At 37.7% G+C, this 23,104-nt stretch overlaps 1 protein-coding gene across 1 annotated transcript; it reads left to right on the forward strand.

Annotated features, from left to right (window-relative positions):
* Nucleotides 1–557: 557 nt before the first annotated feature.
* Nucleotides 558–11,353, forward strand: LOC110696592 (probable sugar phosphate/phosphate translocator At3g17430). The gene is made up of 10 exons (XM_021873930.1): nt 558–919; nt 1,061–1,249; nt 3,222–3,329; nt 4,661–4,692; nt 4,833–4,883; nt 7,447–7,508; nt 7,621–7,882; nt 9,436–9,701; nt 9,840–9,937; nt 10,754–11,353. Exons 2-10 carry the CDS (start codon nt 1,166–1,168, stop codon nt 10,931–10,933), a joined length of 1,143 nt encoding a protein of 380 aa, XP_021729622.1. The 5' UTR covers nt 558–919; nt 1,061–1,165; the 3' UTR covers nt 10,934–11,353.
* The last annotated feature ends 11,751 nt before the right edge of the window (nt 11,354–23,104 follow it).

A 23,104-nucleotide genomic window follows, 5' to 3' on the forward strand; every position in this document is an offset into this window, starting at 1 on the left:
ACCCTGCTCTTAGAGCCTAACAACCCACAATGACATCTATTTCCTGCTAGGCTAATCTTTGACATGTTTTAATTAATTAGAATTATCAACTTAATTATTTTTTATTCAGCTTGTATATTTTTTATTTTTAAATTTTTGCCGTAAAAGTCTAAATGTTAATGATGAATATGGAGCAATTTATATATGCACGCAGTTAATTTTTTTTGAATTGTAACGATTGTTATGTGACAGACAATTGTTGAAAGTATCCAAACTTCAATACCTTTCTGAATTATGTGCAAGCCAATTTTATTTTCCATTTATTTTGCAAAGAATTACCGATTATAGAAGGTCATAACTTGTTTAGGTATCTTGTTTGCTCACTTCAAAATTCAGTACCTCATCCGCAACTAAATGCAAAGCTCAATATTTTGTATTTGTGTTTACTTTTTAAAAGTATTTGTTTATATATTTTCATTCATATTAATATTGCTGAAAAAGCTCCCACACATTGCTACCTAGCGCACGAATAAGTAAATAAAACTACTAGTAAAAAGGAAACTTCGTCATTGGTTTTCACCAAAGAAATAAATAAGAAGTATGTGGCAGTTGGATTTTTACACTTCCCCCATTAAAGGTCCCACACTATTGCTCCCCTCTCACTACTACACAAACTCCTCCTGCAATCCATCATTCTTCCCTCTTTTTCCTTCCCAATTTCTTCAATCTCACTCTCAAATTCAACCCCAAATTTCATCTTACACCCCAAAATTTCTCTATTCTTCCCCAATTCAAACCCTAGATCTTTCGCATGCCTAAATCTCTTTCTCTGCAATTCTTTCGCCATTGCCAGACACCTCCACCGACGAATACGAGGACGAACAACACTCTCATTCTCTCTCCTACTTCATTTTCTTCCCATTCTTTCGATTTTTCTCAGGTATTGTTTATAATTTCTTCATTTTTGGTTTAATAATGGCGTTTCAAGATCCGATCCAATGAAGCTGGATCCATTGTAGTATTCGCGTTTAACTGTAGCATCTGATTTTTTTATTGAAATGGTTGGTTTTTTGATTTGCAGGTTAATTTTCATGGGAAGATGAATTTGCAGTTTGTAGTGTTCGTATAGTTGGAAGTTGATTCTTTGGTTTAATATTGTTGATTTTGAAGAAAAAAGTAGGCGAAAATGATCAACACGTCACTTGCACTCACCTATTTGTACTTATTGATTTACATTTTGCTTTCTTCTGGAGTTATACTGTACAATAAGGTAATCTTCAATTCATTTCATCTAATTAATGATTATTATAGCTTTGATTTGTTTCATTATCACTGTATAATTTTATATATTAAATTTGTACTTGGCATTACAAGAATGTTTTACTAGTAACTGTTCTAATTGATTTGTTATAAGACATGCCCAACACTAATACTCCGGTTGCCACTGGCCGCGGTATTGGTTAGAAGATCTTGTATCTGGAAACATAATGACCTGAGGCTGCATTTGATACATGTCATTTAGATATGGAGTAGTAGTATGCTTGATTTGCATAATTTACCTCTTTAGAAGCATTTTCATTTTTCTTTATTTAGATTTGGGATCAATTTACTAGACAAGGCCATGGTTATCTAAACCCCAGTTACTTTACCTTGCCTTGAGAGGGGGGGGGGGGCATTTTTAGAGTCATTGGAGTATTGTGTTTGTTGGATATCTTATGAACCTTCCCATTATGTTGCCAGCTCTTATATTGTGTTTGGACGACGGGAATGAACTCATGAAGGGATGAAGAGAGAGTGAACAGTCTTTTTCCCCTTATGTTAGTGTGGGGAAACTTGGTAAGGGAAGAGAAGGGAGTCCTGTGTGTTATTGATGCATGTAAGTTGGAATTCTGGTCATAAGTTTTGGGTTTCAATGCCCATAAATTTCAAAATGCTCTTTATAGGATGTTGTGATCCTTCATGCGCTATTGAGATTTATATCTGTTAAAATTATGTTCCACTTGTGTAAAACAAACCTGTGGGTATGCATGGAATTTATTCCTCTCGAATCTCGATCAAGAAAAAGATGTTTCCAGAATTAGTAGTCACTACGGATAAACCTTTTCATTAATTTCTTGTAATCATATACAAGCCAGACTACTTTCCTCATATTTTCCTACTCTCAAACCAGGAATGCAAGTATTAATTTCTCAATAACTGTAGTAAACTAGTAATTTATTATTACTTGGTGTGAATCTATGGGACAATGGACATAGACAACTGCTTTACATGAAAACCTTTATTTCCCAAGAGTTTACGTTCAATCCTTTTATATTCCTGGGTACATGCTTTATCAAATTACTAGCCCTATATGCACGTGATGTGTGTGTGGTTGATGTGTGGAAGCTTAAAACTACTCATGTGATTTTGAGATGTGACTTAGAAAAAAATCACCTAAAGCTTTAAAGTTAGTAGAATGAATGGATAAAAAATTTAATGAATTTAAGGAGAAAAATGAATTGTCTTTAAATGTAAAAGGAGAATGCATATAACTTATATTATCTTTGTTCTTAAAAGATGCTCTCATATGAAATATTCATATATATTCTATTTATTCGCTCGTAAAATATACATGGTATAAGAAACTACTCAATCATCATTATGTAATAATTATTTTTGTTTGGTTATACATTTTTTTTAGGGTAGTACATTCTCGTAAGGGTTTTTTTTTTTTTTTTTTTTTTTTTTTTTTTTTGGGGGGGGGGGGGGGGGAGGTGGTGGGGGTGGGTGGAGGATTAAATTTTTGAATCTTTGTACACATTGTCTTGCCATTTCTACTGCGTTTTTGTTGTTGGGTGACATTTCATTTTGTTCCACCCCATAGTTTCCTTGATTCATTATCCATAGAATCAAGAACATGTTATGGATATGATTTTTCACGAAATTTTTTCATCTTCAGATAAATGCTTATCGACTTCCAAAGACAGTAGTATTGCATAATTTTGGGGCATTCAGTTTGAGACATGACCAATTTATTACCTATCTACACTCTTTTGCTTTAGGTTTAAGTATAGTTGTCCATATAAATAATGATTGTGTAAAATAGCTGACATGGGTATTTGAACTGAAAGTGTTTGTTTGTGACCTGCATGAAAAGGTTTTGGCATATATTAGTATTCATTGTTTCCATTTACTATCTCCTTTCCCGGTCTTTTGTGCAGATCGCTTTAACGAGTTATTTGTATGTTTGAATTCATTGACAGTGGGTTCTATCTCCGAAGTACTTCAATTTTCCATTTCCTATAACACTCACAATGGTTCATATGGGGTTCTCCGGTGTTGTGGCATTCTTTCTTGTTCGTGTTTTTAAGGTATGGTTTTGTTACGTTATAGGAGTTTCATTTTTTTTCAGTCTTGGTTGTTATTAATTGTGTTCATACTTATAAGCTATAACTAATAAATTAAAGTATACTTTCATATTTTGTTTCTTTCCTATTATCCTGCTATGTCTTTAGGTAATATGTATCTACTGCTATATTGATTAAAATGTGTTCCACTGAAAATCAGTGCCTGAAATATACTTCATTTTCATACATGAAGCCCTTTTATGACAAAGAATAATCTACTTTTTTTTTTTTCCTTACTTTGCTTTCTTTTGTTGGTATTATAATTTTATGTCATTTGTCCGTGTCATCATTTTAGTTCTTCCCATTTGGAATGGGTGAGTTGATTATGAAATTCGACACTTATCGAGAGAGAAACAATCAAAGTAACAGCGATTCTAATTTTTCATCAAAGATTCTCACTCTTCAAACAAAAAAGAAAAAAATGAGGAACAATGTAAATAATTTCACATTTGGGAAGAGAGATTGATTATTAAAAATTGGATCATGCATGGGAAATTCAATTAGTGAAAAATTGTATAAAAGATTGTATTGAAAAGATAAATAGGTAGTAAATTTTACCACATTCACCAACAATGTATTAAAATTCAAGGTGCGCTGAAGCAAGAGTGGTTCTGTTGTGCCTAGGCGCGCCTCAGAGTACCTCTTTGAAGTAAGGCGCACTATATGAACAGTTAAAAAAAATTTTGCTTAAGTTTGCTTCTGGTGCATCTTGTGAGCTTTTGGTGCGCCTTATGCGCCAAACCAAAAACGTTTCGCCCAGACCAAATTAAGCGCTTACCCCTTATCGCCTTGTGCCTCAGGCGCGCTATTTCAAACATGTTCACCAATTAAATGGAGGAAAATCGAAGAATTTTAACCATATATGGAAAGATTCCAATTGGGAAGAGCTTTTTGAACCTTTCTAATCGGAAAACGGGAAGAACAAATAGAGTATGAGGAAGTACTATTTTTGTTTGCTTATGAATTTGGTAATTCGTATTTAAAGCTACTCAATTTTGCTTCTGAGTTTGTTAAATCAACTGAATTGCTGTGGACATAAATGTATTTATTCATTTTTGATGTATAACTGAATGGCTGATTTGGACATAAAAAGATCTACACACTTTTCCCATCAAATTGCTCTTCACCTACATTCCTATTTTGCATGCATCATTAGTCATGCTAATGCTGACAAATGGAAGAATCTTTTGTGCTCCATTTCATTCTATGTACCTGTATGAGAAATCTCTCTTCCTCCTCTTGGGGTAATTATACAATCTGATTATTTTTATTTTTTATTTTTGTGTATGGCTCAGGTTGTAGCTCCTGTCAAAATGACATTTGAAATGTGAGTGGCATCATGCTCCTATAATAATTTTTTTTTTTTTTTTTTTTTTTTTTTTTTTTTTTTTTTTTTTTTTTTTTATAATTATGGCTTTCTTTTCAGTTTAGACTGTTTCTTATTCTAACTCTTTATCTCATTGGCAGTTATGCAACATGTGTAATCCCCATAAGCGCTTTCTTTGCTTCAAGTCTATGGTGAGCCTTTTCAATGCCGCTACTTTTGTTTAGGTTGATATCAAAGATGATCATGGCCACTCTAAATACTTGGAACCTTATAATTCTGTATCGTTTTATTAAAAGAAAGCTGAATCAGCTTACAGAGTAAACCAGACTGAATATTTTTAAAGTGTGTGAGCACTCCTGTACACCAGTTGTCATGGTTTTCAGGAGCTCACACAGGGCATGCTTAGCTTAGAAATAGAAATAACCTGCTTAGACTGAACCAATGCACTTACTCAAGTACAGTCAATCAGAGTTCAGTCATCTAGCAGTTTATTCTGAATTTACTCTGCAATGATTGCCTGTAGAAACAACATAGCCGGAGAAGTTGATGTTTTCTGTAGCTTTTATGGGATTTGTGATAATTCTTCTTTTGATGCATCTGCATGTTGTAACTAGTTCCCACTTTTTTGGTTAAGATCTGATTGATCAGTTGATGTTTCATTAGGCCGAGTCTAACAAGTTTACCTTGAGGTGGTCCAACTCTTATGTGTGTGTGTATGACGAATGTCTTGAAAATGCCTCTTCACTAGAGGAAAATTGAAGAGTTAATTGATGAATAATCTTCAACAAAAACTTTAATTTAAGAAAGTTTTCACTTTTCAAGATACATCATTTAGGATTTTGTGTTTTTGGGAATAACAAATGTATTTAATAGTTAATATTAATTGGGTTGATCATAATGTACTCAATATATGACATTTATTAATTAAGTCTTTGTGTTTACTAAATTCTATACCTAATTAATAAATTTAATTTGTGTAAAATGTAAATAAAGTTGATAATAAAAAATTAAATAATTGATCAAATTGATTGTTGATAATAACTAGTAATTAATTTTTAATGAAGAAGATATTGCTCCCTCGATTTTACCCATGCACTAATCATCTAGCAACCACACACTGTTTCACCCATTCACCCTTGTTTCTATATTTTCATGCACAAGGCACAACCTTCAAATGCAATTATGCAATCGCTAAGATATAATAATCATCCTTATTCACCTAAGTCTCATCATAAGGTAGTATAATAATGTAAATAATCTAACTAGGTGTTTTGATGTCAGACTACCATTTTAATGAAGTCGGATGACTCAGATCAAGTTTTCATAGTATAGTATGTCCATGGGCTTCATGGATGCTCCTTCCTTAATAATTATAGATGAACATAGGTAGAAAAAGAGGTTCTGTTCTTTTGGGTAGTGGTTCATGTTTGACATCAAACTCTATAATTGATTGAGACTAAATGATATGTGATTGTGTATTAGTGCTTTAAATTGGGGAGAATGTGTTACTTGATAATTCCATTATGATTTGTTGGAAGTAGAAGAAATTGGTAATTACTACGCTCTCTCCCTCAGGTGTAAATTTTTAATTTTTTTTTAAAAAATAGAGAATATGAACAGCTATTGTAGTTTAGACTCCTAAGTTTAACTTTGAACAACATTGTTATATTTATTTATTTTTCCTTCAAATATATTTACTGGAGAAATGTTTTTGTATAGTCTACACCTGATTCGCTAAGTATAAGGTTGCACATCTTAGACCTTATGGGATAGTTAATATCTGTTTGAGGTGTGGCTACTAGCGTGTTTTTGTGCTATGTAACACGTTGGCTTTTCAACAATGGATAGACCTAGCTTATTAAAACAATGCAATCTCACTACTTTAGGAATGAGATGATCATGTTGGAGTAAATTAAATGACGAGCTGTTAATTTTATTAATGGCGCAGTAATAGTTAGTATTCTATCGTTTTTAGTGGTTGTTTGTTTGGTGGGGTGGGGCAAAGGGTGATGGGGCTGAGATTTGTTTAACAATTCCTTCATTTTACATGTTCCTTAGCTTCTCTATTTCCTAAGTCATCATGTGTGGAGACAGGGAATGCTTGTGTTAACTCCAAAGGCAACATAAGAAAGTATATACTCCGTAGTTATTATAACAAGATTAAGAGTCATATTTTTTGTTGTTGTCAAATTTGTAATTTTAATAGAATCAATTAATTTATATATATAAAAAAAAAAGTGTTATTGGATGGCATGAAAATTTTTGTGGCACTTCACTATCTAAGTTAGATATGATGCTGTTTTGGGGAGGATGCATAAAAGATGCTTGTATATATGTAAGCTTGAAATTGCATTAAAGTGTATATTATTGAGTCACCTCTTAAGAGTATGTGCAATAGGCCTGTTGGTTGATTTTTTGCACAATCCTTTTTTTTTTTTTTAATCTGAAAAGTTTTGATGTACTTACTCGGTTTTTTATTGGATCCATCTCTTTCTAAAAATGGAAGTTTCCATTTAGATGCATCACTTTCCCTTTTGGTTATAAATTCTCTCTATCTCTCTCCTATCACATGGGTCCTCTTTATTTTTTCTCTCTATCTCCCTCTACTCCAAAGAACACCTAGGAGTCTGCAATTACAAAAGTGATGCGACTAAAAAAAAACACGGAGTAATTATGAATTTTCACTTCTAATCTGTGAGGCTGTGAGCCAAACTTTGATGTGTCAATGATGTTTGTTTTTTCTGGTAATTTCAGGTTTGGAAACACTGCTTATTTGCATATTTCAGTGGCCTTCATTCAAATGCTTAAAGCTCTGAGTATGTGCAATAAATAGTTTGAATTGTCTTTCATTTTTTATGTACTTCAGAGTACTACGTAGTTATTTATGTTATTATATCATTATTTTTTATAAAAGCATGCTTAATGCAGTGCCTGTGGCAACTTTTCTCATGGCCGTTGTGTGTGGCACTGACAAGCTAAGGTGTGACGTGTTCTTGAACATGCTCCTGGTCAGTGTAGGAGTTGTCGTCTCCTCATATGGGGAAATCCATTTTAACATCATAGGCACACTATATCAAGTGACTGGAATATTTGCTGAAGCACTTAGGCTGGTCCTGACTCAAGTCCTCCTACAAAAGAAGGGCTTGACTCTCAATCCAATCACCAGCTTGTATTACATAGCTCCATGCAGGTATGAAGTGGGCAATTAGTGTTTGTCCTTAGTACATGTGTGGAAATTCCGTCATCAGCGAAACTCATCAATAAATGATGTATTATTGTCGTATAATTTAGTCAATTTATTTTGTTTTTGCTAGAGATCAGAGAGATAGTTGTCTGCGTTAACAATCTTCATAGATAAAAAGCTCGCTATTTGTCAGTTTTCTAGCTTTCGATTATTGAATCTGTTGTTAAGTTGGTTAGTCTTTGTCTTCCTGATAGGTTTTATGAAGGGAAATATCTTAACGAGGGGTAAAGGATGCAGGCATCTGATCTTTCTTTACTCTTGCTGTAGGTGGAAGGCTCATGAGAAGCTCTAGGATATTATATCATACTAAAGTTATAGTTATAGTTATAGAGAGAATGACGCTCATAAAGGTCTTCTAAGTAGCCAGTGACCTTCCTTTGAAATGAAATAATGTTATCTGTAGTTGAATAACCCTTGAGTTTGTTTATTTATGTATTTCTAATCAAAGTAAAATTTGTTTTCTTTTTATTTATACTTTTGAAATTGTTTGCCTATTTGAATTGCTATTTATGGCAATTAAAAATTATAACTTGTAAGCCGAAACCTAAATTTGACCTTTAAATGGTCAATTTTTTGGTCAAGCTGGGTGAAGTGTTGATTTTTACAACAATTTGTGGTCAATTTCAGTGTGTTTGGATTGAAGGAAATGGAGGGAAGGGAAATGGAGAGATGAGGTATCTTTCATTTGGATAACAAATGAGGAAGGAAGGGAATTGGAGGGAAGAGAAATGGAGGGATTAAATTGTAGGAAATTGATCCCTCCAACAATGGAGAGATTGGGAAGGAAAACTCATCATTCTTCCTTCCCCTCCCCTCCTTTTCTCCTCCCTCCCCTTTTTTCCTTCCCCTTTATTTATCCAAACACACCGTTAGAGTCATATGACAATCATTTACAGTGTGTTTGGATAAAGAAAGGGGAAGGAAAAAAAGGGGAGGGAGGAGAAGAGGAAGATAGGGAAAGGGAGGGGAGGGAAGAATAGTGAGTTTTCCTTCCAAATCTCTTCATTGTTGGAGGGATCATTTTCCTACAATTTAATCCCTCCATTTCTATCCCTTCCAATTCCCTTCCTTCCTCATTTGTTATCCAAATGAAAGATACCCCATCTTTCCATTTCCCTTCCCTTCCTTTCCCTCCAATTCCTTCAATCCAAACACACTGTTAGAGATCAAATTAGGGTGTGGTTTTAGCTTAAAGATAAAGATGTTTATTCAAAAAATTTCATAAAGGATAGTGAAATCCAATAAGGGTTGTGTAAAACGTAATGTCTTGTAAAATTTGGTTCATGTAGCCGACCCCACTTATGGGATTAAGGCTTTGATTGATTGATTGATGTGTTTATTGAGTCAGCACTTTCTCTTTTGTGGTGTTAACTGCTTGAGCGTGAGAAAAAAACATGTATGGAGTCGTTTTCTGTGTTACAGTTGACACTTTGAACAGCTTAGACTATACTTTGTTGTGAAGAAAATTATCTTATACATCTATACTTTTTGCCATGCAGTTTTATGTTTCTGTTTATACCATGGTATATGCTGGAGCAACCTCACATGGATATTTCTCGTATTCAATTTAATTTCTGGATTTTCTTCTCCAATGCTCTTTGCGCACTGGCCTTGAACTTCTCAATTTTCTTGGTTATCGGTAGAACTGGGGCAGTTACTATCCGTGTTGCTGGTGTTCTTAAAGACTGGATTCTGATAGCCCTTTCAACAGTGATTTTTCCCGAGTCAGCCATTACAGGGCTCAATATAATTGGTTACGCAATTGGTACTAACCTTGTTTACATTGTGTGACCTTATTAAACTAATTTTAGTGACCCTTAATTTATCTAATTTCTTTTGTTTATTTTTTCATTTTTTCCCTGCTTCTTGTATGTTTATGTTTTCAATTGATTCGACTGTGTAGCACTTGTTGGTGTTGTTATGTACAACTATCTAAAGGTGAAGGATGTTCGTGCAACTCAACCAGCTTCACCTGAAAGAATTACAGATAGAGTTGCAAAGGTATGCTTTTTAAATCTCAATGATTTGTCTTTTCTATCCAGTGAGCTTGTACTGATTTTATGACTTTCTGCTGGTTTATGAGCATATATTTTCTCTCTCTAATTACTCGTCCCAATTGCCTTTCCCATCCCCAAGGCCATAATTGACCAATGACCATTATGATCTTTAGCTTGTGTTTTAGTAAATACGGATTATCATAATATGTTGATATTTTGATGCACTTAAGATGAATCTACAAAGATGAAAGATCCGTTATGTTTTCTAGTATTCTAGTTGTAGAAAATTATAGATAAAGTTGATAACTATTCCATAAAGAAAATGGAGCAACTAATACGAGATGGAAAGACTTATTTTATTGCTTTATTAAATATATTTCATTTAGTTTTTTCCTTAAGTAAATTTCATGCTTTATTAGGCTTAAGTGACTACCAAGGTTCTGGTTTTCAGTATTGCGTGTTTCGTAAGACTACCATTGTTTTTAGTTAGTAATTGTTAAAGCTGTAAAAATCATGTCCGAAAATTCTCTTTTGATAATTTCTGAGTTTGGCTATAGCTGTTAAACATTTAAATTTAAAGTTATTCTGCTTCAGTATCTGACTCGGTGTATATATTTTCACTAGCCATATAAAGTATCCATCACAGAACACTATTTTTTTCTAAATGATGATTTGCGGCAATTTTGAGACTACTTTTAGATTATTTATAAAAATCTCAGGGTATTTACATGTAGGCCTGTTCAACGTGACTTTAAAAACAGGACAAATTATGGCAGTGATGTAATTTTTTGTTGAGATTCCTTTACTTTGCTGGATGCAGGATTGGAAGTTTGAAAAGAAGTCATCTGATATATATGTACCCAACGATGATGTTAAGACTGGTGGAGGTGGAGGGAGTAATTCAGCTTCTGAAATGATTGTTGACGAAGAAGCTCCTTTAATTACATCCTCCAGGCTATCTCATATAGGGCGAACACAGGTTAACCCACATCCTGCTTGATTGGTTTTTGAGACATGGATCTTATATTACCCCACTCTGCAGAGAAGAATAGGAGCAGAAAAATAGCGGCATACATTATATTTTCTAGGCATCAATATGCATCTTTTTGCTGTAATTTTTTTAGGACATGAAAAATTTAGGAAAATTCATTGTAATGACTTGAAATACAACCCTTTGTGGTTTTTTCATGTATTTGAAATCAGAACATTTAATTCTCTTCGTGTTCTGTTGGTAACTTGAGTTCATGTTTAACATCTATGCATTGATTCTTTGGGCTGCAGCTCTTCTCGTGCAGTTCTATCAGAAAAATTCCAATTGGAATTAAACTTGGGGGTTTATGCGAATGCAAACATTTGTTAAGTATTGCTGAACATTAAAAAAAAAAAAAAAAAAAAAAAAAAAAAAAAAAAAAAAAAAAAACTCTATTCTACGCGCCTAATTTAGCTGACGCTAGCTTAGAAATTGAATTCTGATTTGCCTGTTCAACGTTGGTGTAAAATGAATGGTAGTTTGTATCAAAATGTGACGGTGGTGTATAATTAAAGGTGGTGTGTATATGTAGACACCAAAATGTATCTCTCCAAAATAGTGCATGATGTTCATCATCGTTTATTTTGGTTCGGGTTGCATAATGGATATAAAAATTGCTTGATTATCCCTTTTGTTTTAACCCAAAGCTATTTTAAGACATTTTAGCCTTTTGAATAGCCCAAAATATTTGTTTACCCAAAATCCAAAAACCCAAGTGGCCTGTTTGGTCAATTGATCTAAGCTAAACCCTTGTGCAACTACAATAGCTGCAAAACCAGCCCATTAAAGAAGCCTAATTACAAACGCGCCCAATTGTAAACGCGATCCAAACAAAAACGCAGCCCACCCATACAAATTTTACAGAAAAACCGTCACTTCCCAACCGCCATATACTTTTTTAAATATAATTGTTTTAAAAAAACCGTTTAGTCATTTCAAAATTAAATTTTTGGGTTTAATTTCTTCTCCCTGTGATTTTCTCTCTTTAATAATCAAACAAAGTTTATTCTCTTTCCTCTATTTGATTTGGATACCTTATGTTCATCGAATGTTTTGAAATTTTACAGAAAAATTGTCACTTCCCAACCGCCATATTTTTTATAAAATATAATTAAAAAAAATAAAAATCGTTTACCCTATATTAGTGCATGTTCATTATTTGGATACCTTATATTCATAGAATGTTTTGAAATGTTCATAATATAAATATTTGTTGTTCATATGATAAATATTCTTAAGTATTAATGTTCATAAAATATGTTCATATTTTGAATGCTTATATTCACTTTCTGAAATGCATATGTTCACTTTCAGGGAACCAATGCATTATGTTCATATTTTGAATGTTTATGTTCACTTTCTTAAATGCATATGTTCACTTTCTGAAATGCATATGTTCACTTTCAAGGAACCAATGCATATGTTCATAATTTGAATGCGTATGTTCATTTTCTAAAATGCATATATTCATATTTTTAAAGCATATGTTCATATTTTTAATACTTATAATGCGGATGTTTCATAATCATTTTATTTTATATTTCTTCAATTTTCTTGTGTTCATAATTAAATACCTTATGTTCATAATATTAGTATGTATGTTCATTCTGTAGGAGGAATTAGGAAATAAATTGAAGGATCCTTCAAAATCACAAAATCAATCGAAATTCATCACGAAATCAACAAATAATCAATGAAATTAATATTCATCAGAATTTTTTTTTTTTTAAAAAAAAACCAATGCAAATACATCGGAAAAATCAGAAAATCAATTCATATTAATTACATATTCATAAACCTAACTAATTACATAATAATTACAAACGAAATACAGTTACAAATGAAGCAAAATCTAACCTAAATAAACCTAATTATAAATCAACAACACAAAAAGCTAACCTGCATTAACGGTCTATGCGAGAATAACAACTAAATCCATACTAGGCAATGAAATCAATTAAAAACAAAATTAGAGAAAATAGAGGAGAGAGAAAATCTTGAATAAAAGAGAAAATAGAAAAAACAAAGGAGAGAGAAAATGTAGATCGAAAGAGAAAATAAAGGAGAGAGAAAATTGGGATCAAAATTATTGTAGGAAAGAAAAAAGCTAAGAAAAGGGAAAGAAGGAAACTAAGAAAAAGGAAAGAAGGAATCCCAGGGAAGGAACAACATTAAAGAAATGAGGAAGAAGAAGTTAGTGCTGCGTTTCATTAAAAAACAACTGCGTTTAGCAGTGGTGTAGCTATTTTAGCTGCACAAACATACAACCAAGAATATGCCCTATTTGGTGCTATGAATTTGATTTCAAATTCTAATTTGGGCCAAATGAGTTGTTTGGGACTTTGGGTAATGCAAGAATTTGAAATTCTAATTTGGGCAAAATCTAAGCCTTTAAATAATTATATTCAGGTTATTGAATTACTAATTTTATCTCAAATGATGTTATTTCAAATTCTCACATTAAATTAAAAGAAAAATAAAAAAAAGGAAAATTTAACAGAATAATCCAACCTTTGCTCGATTCTCCCAAATTAATCCAACCTTTCGATTATTTTTTAATAATCCAACCTTTGCCACCCATTTTCTTGTAGCAAACCTATGTGATCAGTTACCTAAATATCAGGTAAAATATTTTTTTTTTCCTCCTATTCCCTCATCCTTCTTCCTCCTTACTGACATCAATGGATGGCAGCCCAACCCACTACCCAACCATCAACAATGGCTTCCTATCTCTCTCCTCCTTCCTCCTCCCCTCTTTAACACCTTTCCACCTTCAAGTACAACAACCATCACCCATCTTCTTCATCCCTCAACCCCATAACCACAACCAACCCCTTCTCCAATTCTCCTCCGACCACCACAAGATACTGCTACCCACCCCTCTCGCCACCCTATTTGGATAAAAACCACCCCAAATCTCAAAACCATGATTAATTGTAATACCAAAGAAACTCAAACCCCTACAATTTCTCTCTCCTCATTTAGAAATGTTGATGTTATTGATTTGATGTTGGTCGTGGTTATGGTCGTAATGCTCGTGTAAGTGGTCGGAATGGGATTTGGTGAGGTCGTATAGGTGGTGGGCTGGTGTTTTTGGTGTTGGGTCATGTATTAGGGATTTAGGGTTGGAGGTGGGTCATGATTGTAGGTTAGGAGTGAGTCGTGGATGGGGGTGAAGTGTGTTGTGGTTGGGGGTCGGGTTATGTTGGTTGTGGTGTTTTGAGGTTTGTGGTGGCGTGTGTGGTGCAGGGAGGCTGTCTGTGTGGTGGAAGGGGTGGGATTTTTTTCTGCTTGGGTGGTGGAAGTGAGGCCGGTTGTGGACAGTGTTAGTGCGTGGTGGCTATAAAAGTGACGGTGGTGGATGGGGTCTGTTAATGGTGGCCATGAAAGGAGCAGGAGGGAGATATAAGAAAGGAAGGTTTTTTTTTTTTGTTTTTTTTATATATATAATTATATTTAACCAATGAGGAAGTGACATGTGGATTGACAACCGGTTGTATGGGCGGGGTGACCTGTTGGGGTTGCTACGAGAAAATGGGTGGCAAAGGTTGGATTATTAAAAAATAATCGAAAGGTTGGATTAATTTGAGAGAAACGAGCAAAGGTTGGATTATTCTTGTTAAATTTACCAAAAAAAAATTCTCTCTCCTGGGGGTCTTTTTTCCTTTCCCCAATTTTTTTCTCTCTACTCTATTGAAGCAGCTTGTGAACTCTCTTGTCTCAGCCTCTATGTGGTAGCCTACTCTAAATCCTCCATTAAAGCAACTTCTTAGCTATCTCTTTATTAAATGTCGTTTGAATACAACCTCGAAGTGTACTTTGTAATCTCTATTGAAGTAGTGTGTAGCTTTCTATCCTCCATTACAGCGGCCCTTGAGCTTTCTCCTCCATTGAAAAGCTTCTAAGGTAGTATATTCTTTTATTTTTGAATATCAATTTGCCGACCACCGTAATGACCACCATTGAAAAGTGGCAGGTGCTTGGTTTGGATGCCAATTTTGGTTGACTAATGTCGATTTCTCACTTATATGGGTCAACAATTTGGGGGATTTAAATGAACATATGAGGAAGAGAGAGATTGGATGAACAATTTGGGGAAATTGAATGTCAGGGAGAGAAGAGCAAGGAAGAGAGAATTTGAATGATTAATTTGAAATTCTAAGTTTTTTCCAAATAGAATTTGGAATTATTGAATATTAGTAATTCAAATTACAAAATTAACATTCTAGATTTCAAATAAAATGCTTGAATCCAAACACTACCTAGCATGCATGATTTTCTCCTCATTACCTTAGCCTGATACCCTAGCTCATTTGATTCTCGAGCTTTAGAATTATACTTGTATAAGAATATGAATGAATGGATAAAGTCAATAATACAATCGTATTACTAGAGGAGAAGATTACATCCATGTTCATACATTGGAATGATTAAATGATCAGTTTATTATTTTGCTCGTATATGCTTCGTTCTAATCAGAATTGGGCTCATGATATCATTGGAAAATTTACAACACACCCCTTATATTGACCATATCTTAAAATTTACAAAAGATATTGACTTGATTTTAATTGGGTTAGAATGTATACTTATAGATAAAGATTTAATTATATGCCTTATTTCAAGTTTGGGATAAAAAAGTTATGACATATATAGAATCGCCCCCCGCCTGTCAAGCAATTTTACGCAACAAGTGTGTATGGCACGCGAAGGCATGTCTCGCCATTCCTTTCACATGACAAGCGAAATCTTAGCGTGTTACGTGGGTTTTTCAATTTTTCTATCTTTTTGGTTTGTTAATCTATATATTTCCTTCTAGAAATATTTGAATAACCCTTGAGAGACCAGGTGAGTTAATCGGTTAATCCAGTATTTCAAATCAACCAAATATCCTATTTTAAGCAACTTGAAGGTCTAAAACAAAACTCAAGTGTTAAGATATATATGTAAATATATAGATTAGTAAAAGTGTATAATTAGTTTCCTTAATTGTAGCCTAGAATAGGGGATTTGATAACACTGTATATTGTATATATTGAAGGCTAAGCAATGAGAATAACTCACGGAATATAATTCCTTCATGGCATCAGCAGTCTAGGGCAAATTCCGCTGCACCCTAGTGTTGTTCCGCCATTCCCTTTCTTCTTCTTCTTCCTTTGCACGGTAACAATGTCGGACTCCAAGAACTCGTTTCATCCGGCCTTTACTGTTTCTAATATCAAAAACAACATTCCCATAACCCTTGAAATGAAGAATGTTGAATAATCTATTTGGGCGTGACTATTCAAAATTCACGCTCGATCTCTCAAGGTTCTCAACCATATTATTGCTCCGAAAAAGAAGGTAGCCGCACCTTCAATTGACGACGAAAAGGAGCTATGGTCGACATTAGATGCAATTGTTCTCTCGTGGATCTATGCCACGATTTCTAAGGACCTTTTGCACACTATCATTGAACCTGACTCAACGACAATGGAGGCTTGGAATCAGTTGCGTGATATATTCCAAGACAATCAAAACTCCCGTGCTGTTACCCTTGAACATGAGTTCTCAAACACTAATATGGAGGATTTCCCTAACATTTCGGCGTCTTGTCAGCGGCTTAAGAGCCTCTTCGGTCAATTGAAGAATGTAGGGGCACTGGTGGATAATAATCACCTTGTTCTTCAATTGGTTTCCGGCCTTACGGAACCATAAAAAGGTGTTGCTACTTTGATTAGGCAAAGCAACCCTCTCCTTCAATGTTACCAAGCCCGTTCAATGCTCACATTAGAAGAGGCTGGCTTGGCAAAACAGGTGGCTACGACATCGACTTTGGCTATGGTGGCAAGTTCTTCGAGAGACTTTCATTATGGGCATGATTCAGGGGCCTCTTGTGGCAAGAATAAAAATCAGAAAAAATCTGGGGGCCGCAAGCAATCTGACATTGGTGGTCGTGGCTCCGGCACCGGCGTCAGAACTTCGGTGGTGGTTGCGGTGTCCCTAGGCAGCAACAACAGCAGGGGTGGTCTTCTCCTCCACCGTGGTAGCAATAGTACCTGTCTTGGGGTTGGGTACCTCAATGGGCAGCCCCACCTTGCCCTTACCCAAACCAAGGATGGGCTCGTCCTCAAGGCCCAGTCAGGCAGCAGCAGTCTGGTATCTTAGGCCCACGCCCCCAACATGCGTATGCCACTTCCCAGCAGCCCATGTCTTATGCTCCGATGGATATTGAATCGGCTATGCACACCATGACATTGAGCCAACCCGATCCTTCATGTTATATGGACATACACCGGTGCAACCTCGCACATGACATCCTCAAATGGTAATCTCTCGTCTTATTTTAATTTGAGCAATCATCATAATTGTTTCGGGGTCTTTAGATGTGTCCTGCGGGAGAGTTACAACACCAGAACTAATAGCCGATCGCCTGTACCTGCAAAAGCACCGAGACTCCGGTTGGTTGGAGCTCCGTCTCCGACAATCAAGTTAGAATACGTCTGAGTGAGTAAGGATGCGAAAAGTAAATGTTCTCTTGGATTCCGGGAGATTCTGCAATTAATATTGCTCGGTATTTGTGTTTTGTATTTATGACTGTGCATGAATGTATAATAAATGAGGATTTTCCTCTATTTATAGTAGAAGAAGAGCTGTCCCCCTATTAGGGTTACTCTGCCACGTGTCAGCATCTGATAGGATCCCATTGGGCCTCTAAGGGGCTGACACGTGTCAGCAAGCTATTAAGCCACGTGGCATGGGTAATTTCACCCCAAACATTTTCCCCTCACAGGTGTTACGTGGCTTGGCACGTGGCACCTATGACACGTGTCATGCTCTGAGAAGGCGACGGTTCGTCTCCTTCCCTCCATTCTTTTTTAATTCAAATTTGAAAAGAGGAGGCGACGGTTCGCCTTCTGGGTTTCCTTATAAATAGGAACCCCCCTCCTCTCATTCCACACTTTTGCAAATTTTTTGAGAGAATCTTCTTGAGAGAAGAGAGAATTCTGATCCCGGCTGGTCTTGCACTGAAACAACTACTTTGATTCAAATACACCCGGTTACCGGTTGAGTGCTTCTTTGATCATCTCACTAAGGTACCGTGTGACTTTGTCAATTTCTCTTCTTGTTTTCAAATAGAGCCACAACCGGTCTTACACTGTCTGGGGCATCTTTTAAGCAATTCCTTTCATAGATTGCATTCAATAGTCCCACATCCGGTCTTATACCGCTTGGGGCATCTTTGAGCAGTCTTCGAAAATTACATCCAACAGAACCACAGCCGGTATTATACCGTCTGGGGCGTCTTTGAGAAATTTCTTACAATACTTGTATTCATCAGGCCCACAACCAAACTTGTGCCGTTTGAGGCACTTTTGAGCAGTTTCTTGTTAATTGCTTTTAATAGACCCGCAGCCGGTCTTATACCGTCTGGGGTATCTTCGAGTAATTTTCTTCATAAATTGCTTGCAATAAACCCTCAGCCGGTCTTATACCGCCTAGGGTATCTTTGAGCGAGTTTCTTCAAAAAAGCCTGACTGTTTGTTTTGTTTTTCAGTTTTCAAATCATATACAGCCGGAATCTTCTGCTTGTGGTATCTTCAGGCAACAACTCAAAGATTCGTCTGCTAGCAAGCTTTTTTACTACTTCAAGGTATCGTCTTTTCCCCTTGTAACTTTTTGAGTTTTTCCCGGCTGTATAGGTTGTTAGAGAATAATGGATTCACCCAACACACACACAACACACCACAATTTAGAGGTCAACCGGTTTCCTGGTACGACTGAGTCTAGGACTGGGGGAGCCGCCTTTAGGTACTAGGATTCCCTTTGTTCATCTCCCAATCCGACCGTCTCTGTCTCTGTGCAGGACACAATGGCTCGTACTAGAAAAACGATAATAGACCCGGAGTATAAGGGAGAAAGCTCCGAAGAATTTCCGCCAGAAACAAATCAGGCTAAGATGTCAAGGGAATCCCCAAGAGGTACCCCAAGCACCCCTAGTGATGGAATCCTAGGGTCCAATAATGGAGGCGGCGAAGATATCGCCTTTACCTCTGGAGCTGATGAGGAGAAATCCTCCGATAATGGACGCGGTGAGGAAGTCGCCTCTATCTCTGGAGCTGAGGAGGAGGAAAAATCCTCTAGAAACGAGAGTAGCGGAGAAACCGCCTCTACATCCGGTCTGAAGGCAGTAGCAGCAGCTATCTTACACCGATTGTAGATAGCGAAGAGGAAAAGAGACAAACTTGGAATAATAAGGGTGATCCCCTCCTAATCGCCGTCTCTGCTAAGGACCGGGCTAGAATGGAGAGGAACTTAGGGGACTTTATCCGCATGCGGCCTCTAGGAGAAGGGTATAAAATTCGAGTGCCACCTGGGATAGGGACGATTGTCTTGGAAGAAAATCAGCGCAATGAAAACGGGTATTTTGGCTGCTACGAGGTGACCTTTCTAGCCGGTCTCCGCTTCCATCTTCATAACACCATTAAGGCCATCCTAAGAGGATACGGCTTGGGCATATGGAAGTTAACCCCCAATTCTTGGGTTAACATTTTGGGCTATATTGCCGCCTGCGAGATGCAGGGCCCTGAACGCCGGCTGGGAGGCCTTCGCCCATATGCATTATTTAAGTCGGATCCCAGGTGGGTGGGAAGCCTAGTACACTTTAACCACTTATCCCCAGTACTTGATGACACTGGACAAACCGTCCAAGTGGTCAGACTGGAAGAACCGGTTCTATCAAGTTTCTGCTCCCACCAAAGAAGAGAACCGAGAGTTCAGGACCTACAACCAGAAGCCCGAGCTTCTTGGGTAAAAATGTAAGATGCCCCGAGTCCCGGATGAGGACTATTAAAGGATTATAGAGGCGGGGTTCTTTAAACTCACCACAACCCCCTTCTCAACAGGTGAGCTAATAAGCGTGCCCAAGAATTGGGTACCCAAATACGAGTACCTGCGAGATGAGGCTTTCTTATCCGCCTGCGGGTTAAGCACCCAGTTTAAAAAACGTAGGTCGCTGTAGCGCCCGGCTCTGTTATGCCGCTTTAACTATTTTATGATTTTAACCCCTTTTTTAATCATCTTTCTCTAATCAGACGGTTTCTTTTCTGCAGTAAACGCTTTGAGAATGTTGCCCCCTCACAAGACACCTGCAAAATCGGCCACCGAAATCCGCAAGGAGAATGCGGAGAAGAAAAAGGCTGCCCAGGCGGGAAAAAAATAAGGTATACACACCTGTCCCTTAATCCTTTGTATTTTGCGTAAGTTTTTGCCGGCTAACCCTTTTGCCTGATTTTTGACTCAGGATGGGGGCAAAGCACCTCGCTCCCTAACCAAGCTGATTCGGCCTCGGCCGGGGAGGAAGTGGCTATTTCAAATAAGGCGAGGAAGACCTCCTCCAAGACAGTTCCCAGTCGCTTGACGGTTGGGGGAAAGACTGTCAAAAACACTGACCTGGGGTTTGATTTAACCTCCAGGCAGCCGGATGTCCTAGAGACATCCGGAGAGGCGGCGCCGCCTAGGACTTCCGGTGCCTCTATGCCGATTGGGGGCAATCAAGGCTCTCAGCCTATCTCTTAAGGTACAATAGAACCCTTCAACCCCTCTTTTCTTGGCAAGCCCATGCGGGTCAAGTCGCACTCCCAACTCCAGCCAGAATACTCTGCTGGCAGCCGGTAGTTAATAGGAGGGACGTATGTATCTTTCTCACCATCTCTTTCTGGTGCAGATCTCTCCCCTTGCTGGCCGGATGTACAACAGTACGGCCGAGCAATGCTGAAGGCCATCCCCAAAGAAGGGAAGCAATCCCAGGGATCAACCCTTCAATGCTGACGGGGTCATGGCCGGCCTGGATGAGGTATGTTCAACTAAATGTTTCAAAGTTATTAGACCTTTTGTCCCTCTAATATCGTCTGTGTTTTTGTAGTCCATGCTGCGCGTGGAGGGGCTCAAGAAGGCTTATACTAGGAAGCAATATGAGGTAAGACGGGCTAAACGGGATGCGTCTGAGGCACATAACGTTGCCCAATATTCCATGATTGTGCATGACCTAGAAACTAAAAGCATAATCATGAAACAGGCGGACTCCATCAAAGAGCTTCAAAAATCCCTCAATGAAGCCCACACAAAAAGTCACAACCTCAAGGCAGAGAAGGAAAATGCGGAAGAGGAGGTGAAGAAGGCGGCAGACTCCATTAAAATTTTGGAGGTAACCAGGAAAGAGAACACCTCACTGCTGACGGAGAACACCCGTCTGAAGAAGGAGGTAGCTTCCGCCAGCCAGAACTTCCAAACCACCTTTGAAGCTGAACAGAGCCGGCTCATTGAGGAGAATGAGCAAGACTGCAAGAACCGCATGCAAATGGCATGGTCCCTGGTACATCCGGATGCGGAACATGTCGTCTGGGAGCTAGCCTACAAATTTGCAGATCTTGCCATTTTGGCCCAGGAAACAAACCAGCCGGCTCCGGAGCCGTATGAGGTTTGGGCCAAGCAGGAAATTAAAGCTATGCAAGCGGAGAGGGGTGCAGACGGGGAGGAAGATTCCCATGTTGAAAATCAAGAGGAAGAGATCCTCCCCCTCCTGCTTCTGAAGCCGCCGCTAGAGACCCGACTTAGTCTTAAGCTTTTTTTTTTAATTCAACTTTTCGGCCTGCGTGCCGTGTATGTACATGTATCTTTTCCCGGACATGGGTTCGGTTAACACTTTCCTTTGGCTATAAGCCAATTTATAAATTTGCCGGCTGAGTCGGATTTCAATTTAATCTTTCAGTTTCTCTTTAAATTTCAATTTTTGCCGGTTTTGTTTTGCTTCAATTTTTTGCTTTTTCAACTTTTTGCATTTATGATTTGTATGCAATATCCCGAATGTGCGAGCGTTCTTGCCCCTGCACGATTATGTGCGTGGTAGCCGCCCTACTCTGAGCACATAGCTATCCAAACAAGCATCCAGATAATAAACAGGCGGTCCCTTGACCATATTGAGAGTCGCTGAATTAGCTAACTAGGGATAGCAGACGGAATTTGCTTATGTCCATCGCTTATCCAATTGTTTGACAGGATACAAGCGGTCTTTGACCTGCTGTAATGCCTTTGAGTGACCCAGTTTTACCTGATCCATACCATAAGAACCGGCTGTGCCACTTTTGGGCGACATGCGGTTGGGTTAGAATCAATTTAATAGTATTGGGTTAATAACCGGATGAGCGCCTTTAAGTGGCCGCTTGTGCCACTTAAGAGCGTCAACCTTTCTTTATAAGTGAAGTCGATGGTGAAAGGCCGGCTGTGATGCTTTTGAGCACAAGCCGAGTATTTCTGATCGAGATTTTGGGAACCGTCTGTGCCACTTGGGAGCAACATAAGGTAGCTCGATTTCAATTGCATATTCAAGCTATTGTTTTAACCTGGAAGGCTAGTTTGTAGCCGCTTGTACGTTTTGATAGAACAATGTACCACCCAAATGAGAGATGTTCTCTTCGACGATTTCACCCAAAGGGGCGTCGCCAGATGCCTGCTCATGTTGAAGCAGGCGGTTGGTTTAAGGTAAAATCTGGCCTTTGGCCTCAAGTTTTGCTCGGTTGTGCATTGCACAAACAAGACCACAATATAAGATAGTTAAGAAAATCTGACCTTTGGCCTCAAATTTTTCCCGGTTGCGTATTACACAGCCGGGGCTTTGTACAAAACAGAAATTGAATAAAGCATTTCTTTCATTAATACTCTATTTACAAAAAATTACAAGTCTTAGAAGTAGTACTTTTTCAAGCTATCTACGTTCCAAGTTCTGGCTAACTGCCTGCCGTCTAGAGTTTCCAGGCGGTAGGTGCCGCCTCTTACTTCGTCAAAAATCCGGTAGGGGCCTTCCCAATAAGGAGTTAGCTTCCCTTGCTCATTGGCCCTGCCGGTTGCCTCCATTTTTTGTAGCACAAAATCACCCACTTTTCAGGGCCGCTTGTGCACTCTTTTATTGTAGGCTCTTGTCATTCTCTGGCGGTAAATCTCATGACGCAAGGCGGCGTTGCCCCTGCGCTCCGGGAGGGTATCCAATGCTAGCCGCATGACCTCCCAATTTGCCTCCTCATCATAGGGCATGATTCGGAGTGTTGGCTCATAAATTTCAATTGGCAGGACGGCTTCAGTGCCGTATGTCATGAGAAACGGGGT

The sequence above is a fragment of the Chenopodium quinoa genome, unplaced genomic scaffold (assembly GCF_001683475.1).
Source record: "Chenopodium quinoa cultivar QQ74 unplaced genomic scaffold, ASM168347v1, whole genome shotgun sequence".
Lineage (NCBI taxonomy): Eukaryota > Viridiplantae > Streptophyta > Magnoliopsida > Caryophyllales > Amaranthaceae > Chenopodium > Chenopodium quinoa.

Excerpts from the sequence above, each read along its gene's own strand:
- LOC110696592 (XM_021873930.1), top strand. The coding sequence starts at position 1,166 with ATGATCAACACGTCACTTGCACTCACCTATTTGTACTTATTGATTTAC. Across the intron at positions 1,250-3,221 it reads GAGTTATACTGTACAATAAG|TGGGTTCTATCTCCGAAGTA; the intron begins GTAATCTTCAAT and ends ATTCATTGACAG. Across the intron at positions 9,938-10,753 it reads TTACAGATAGAGTTGCAAAG|GATTGGAAGTTTGAAAAGAA; the intron begins GTATGCTTTTTA and ends TGCTGGATGCAG.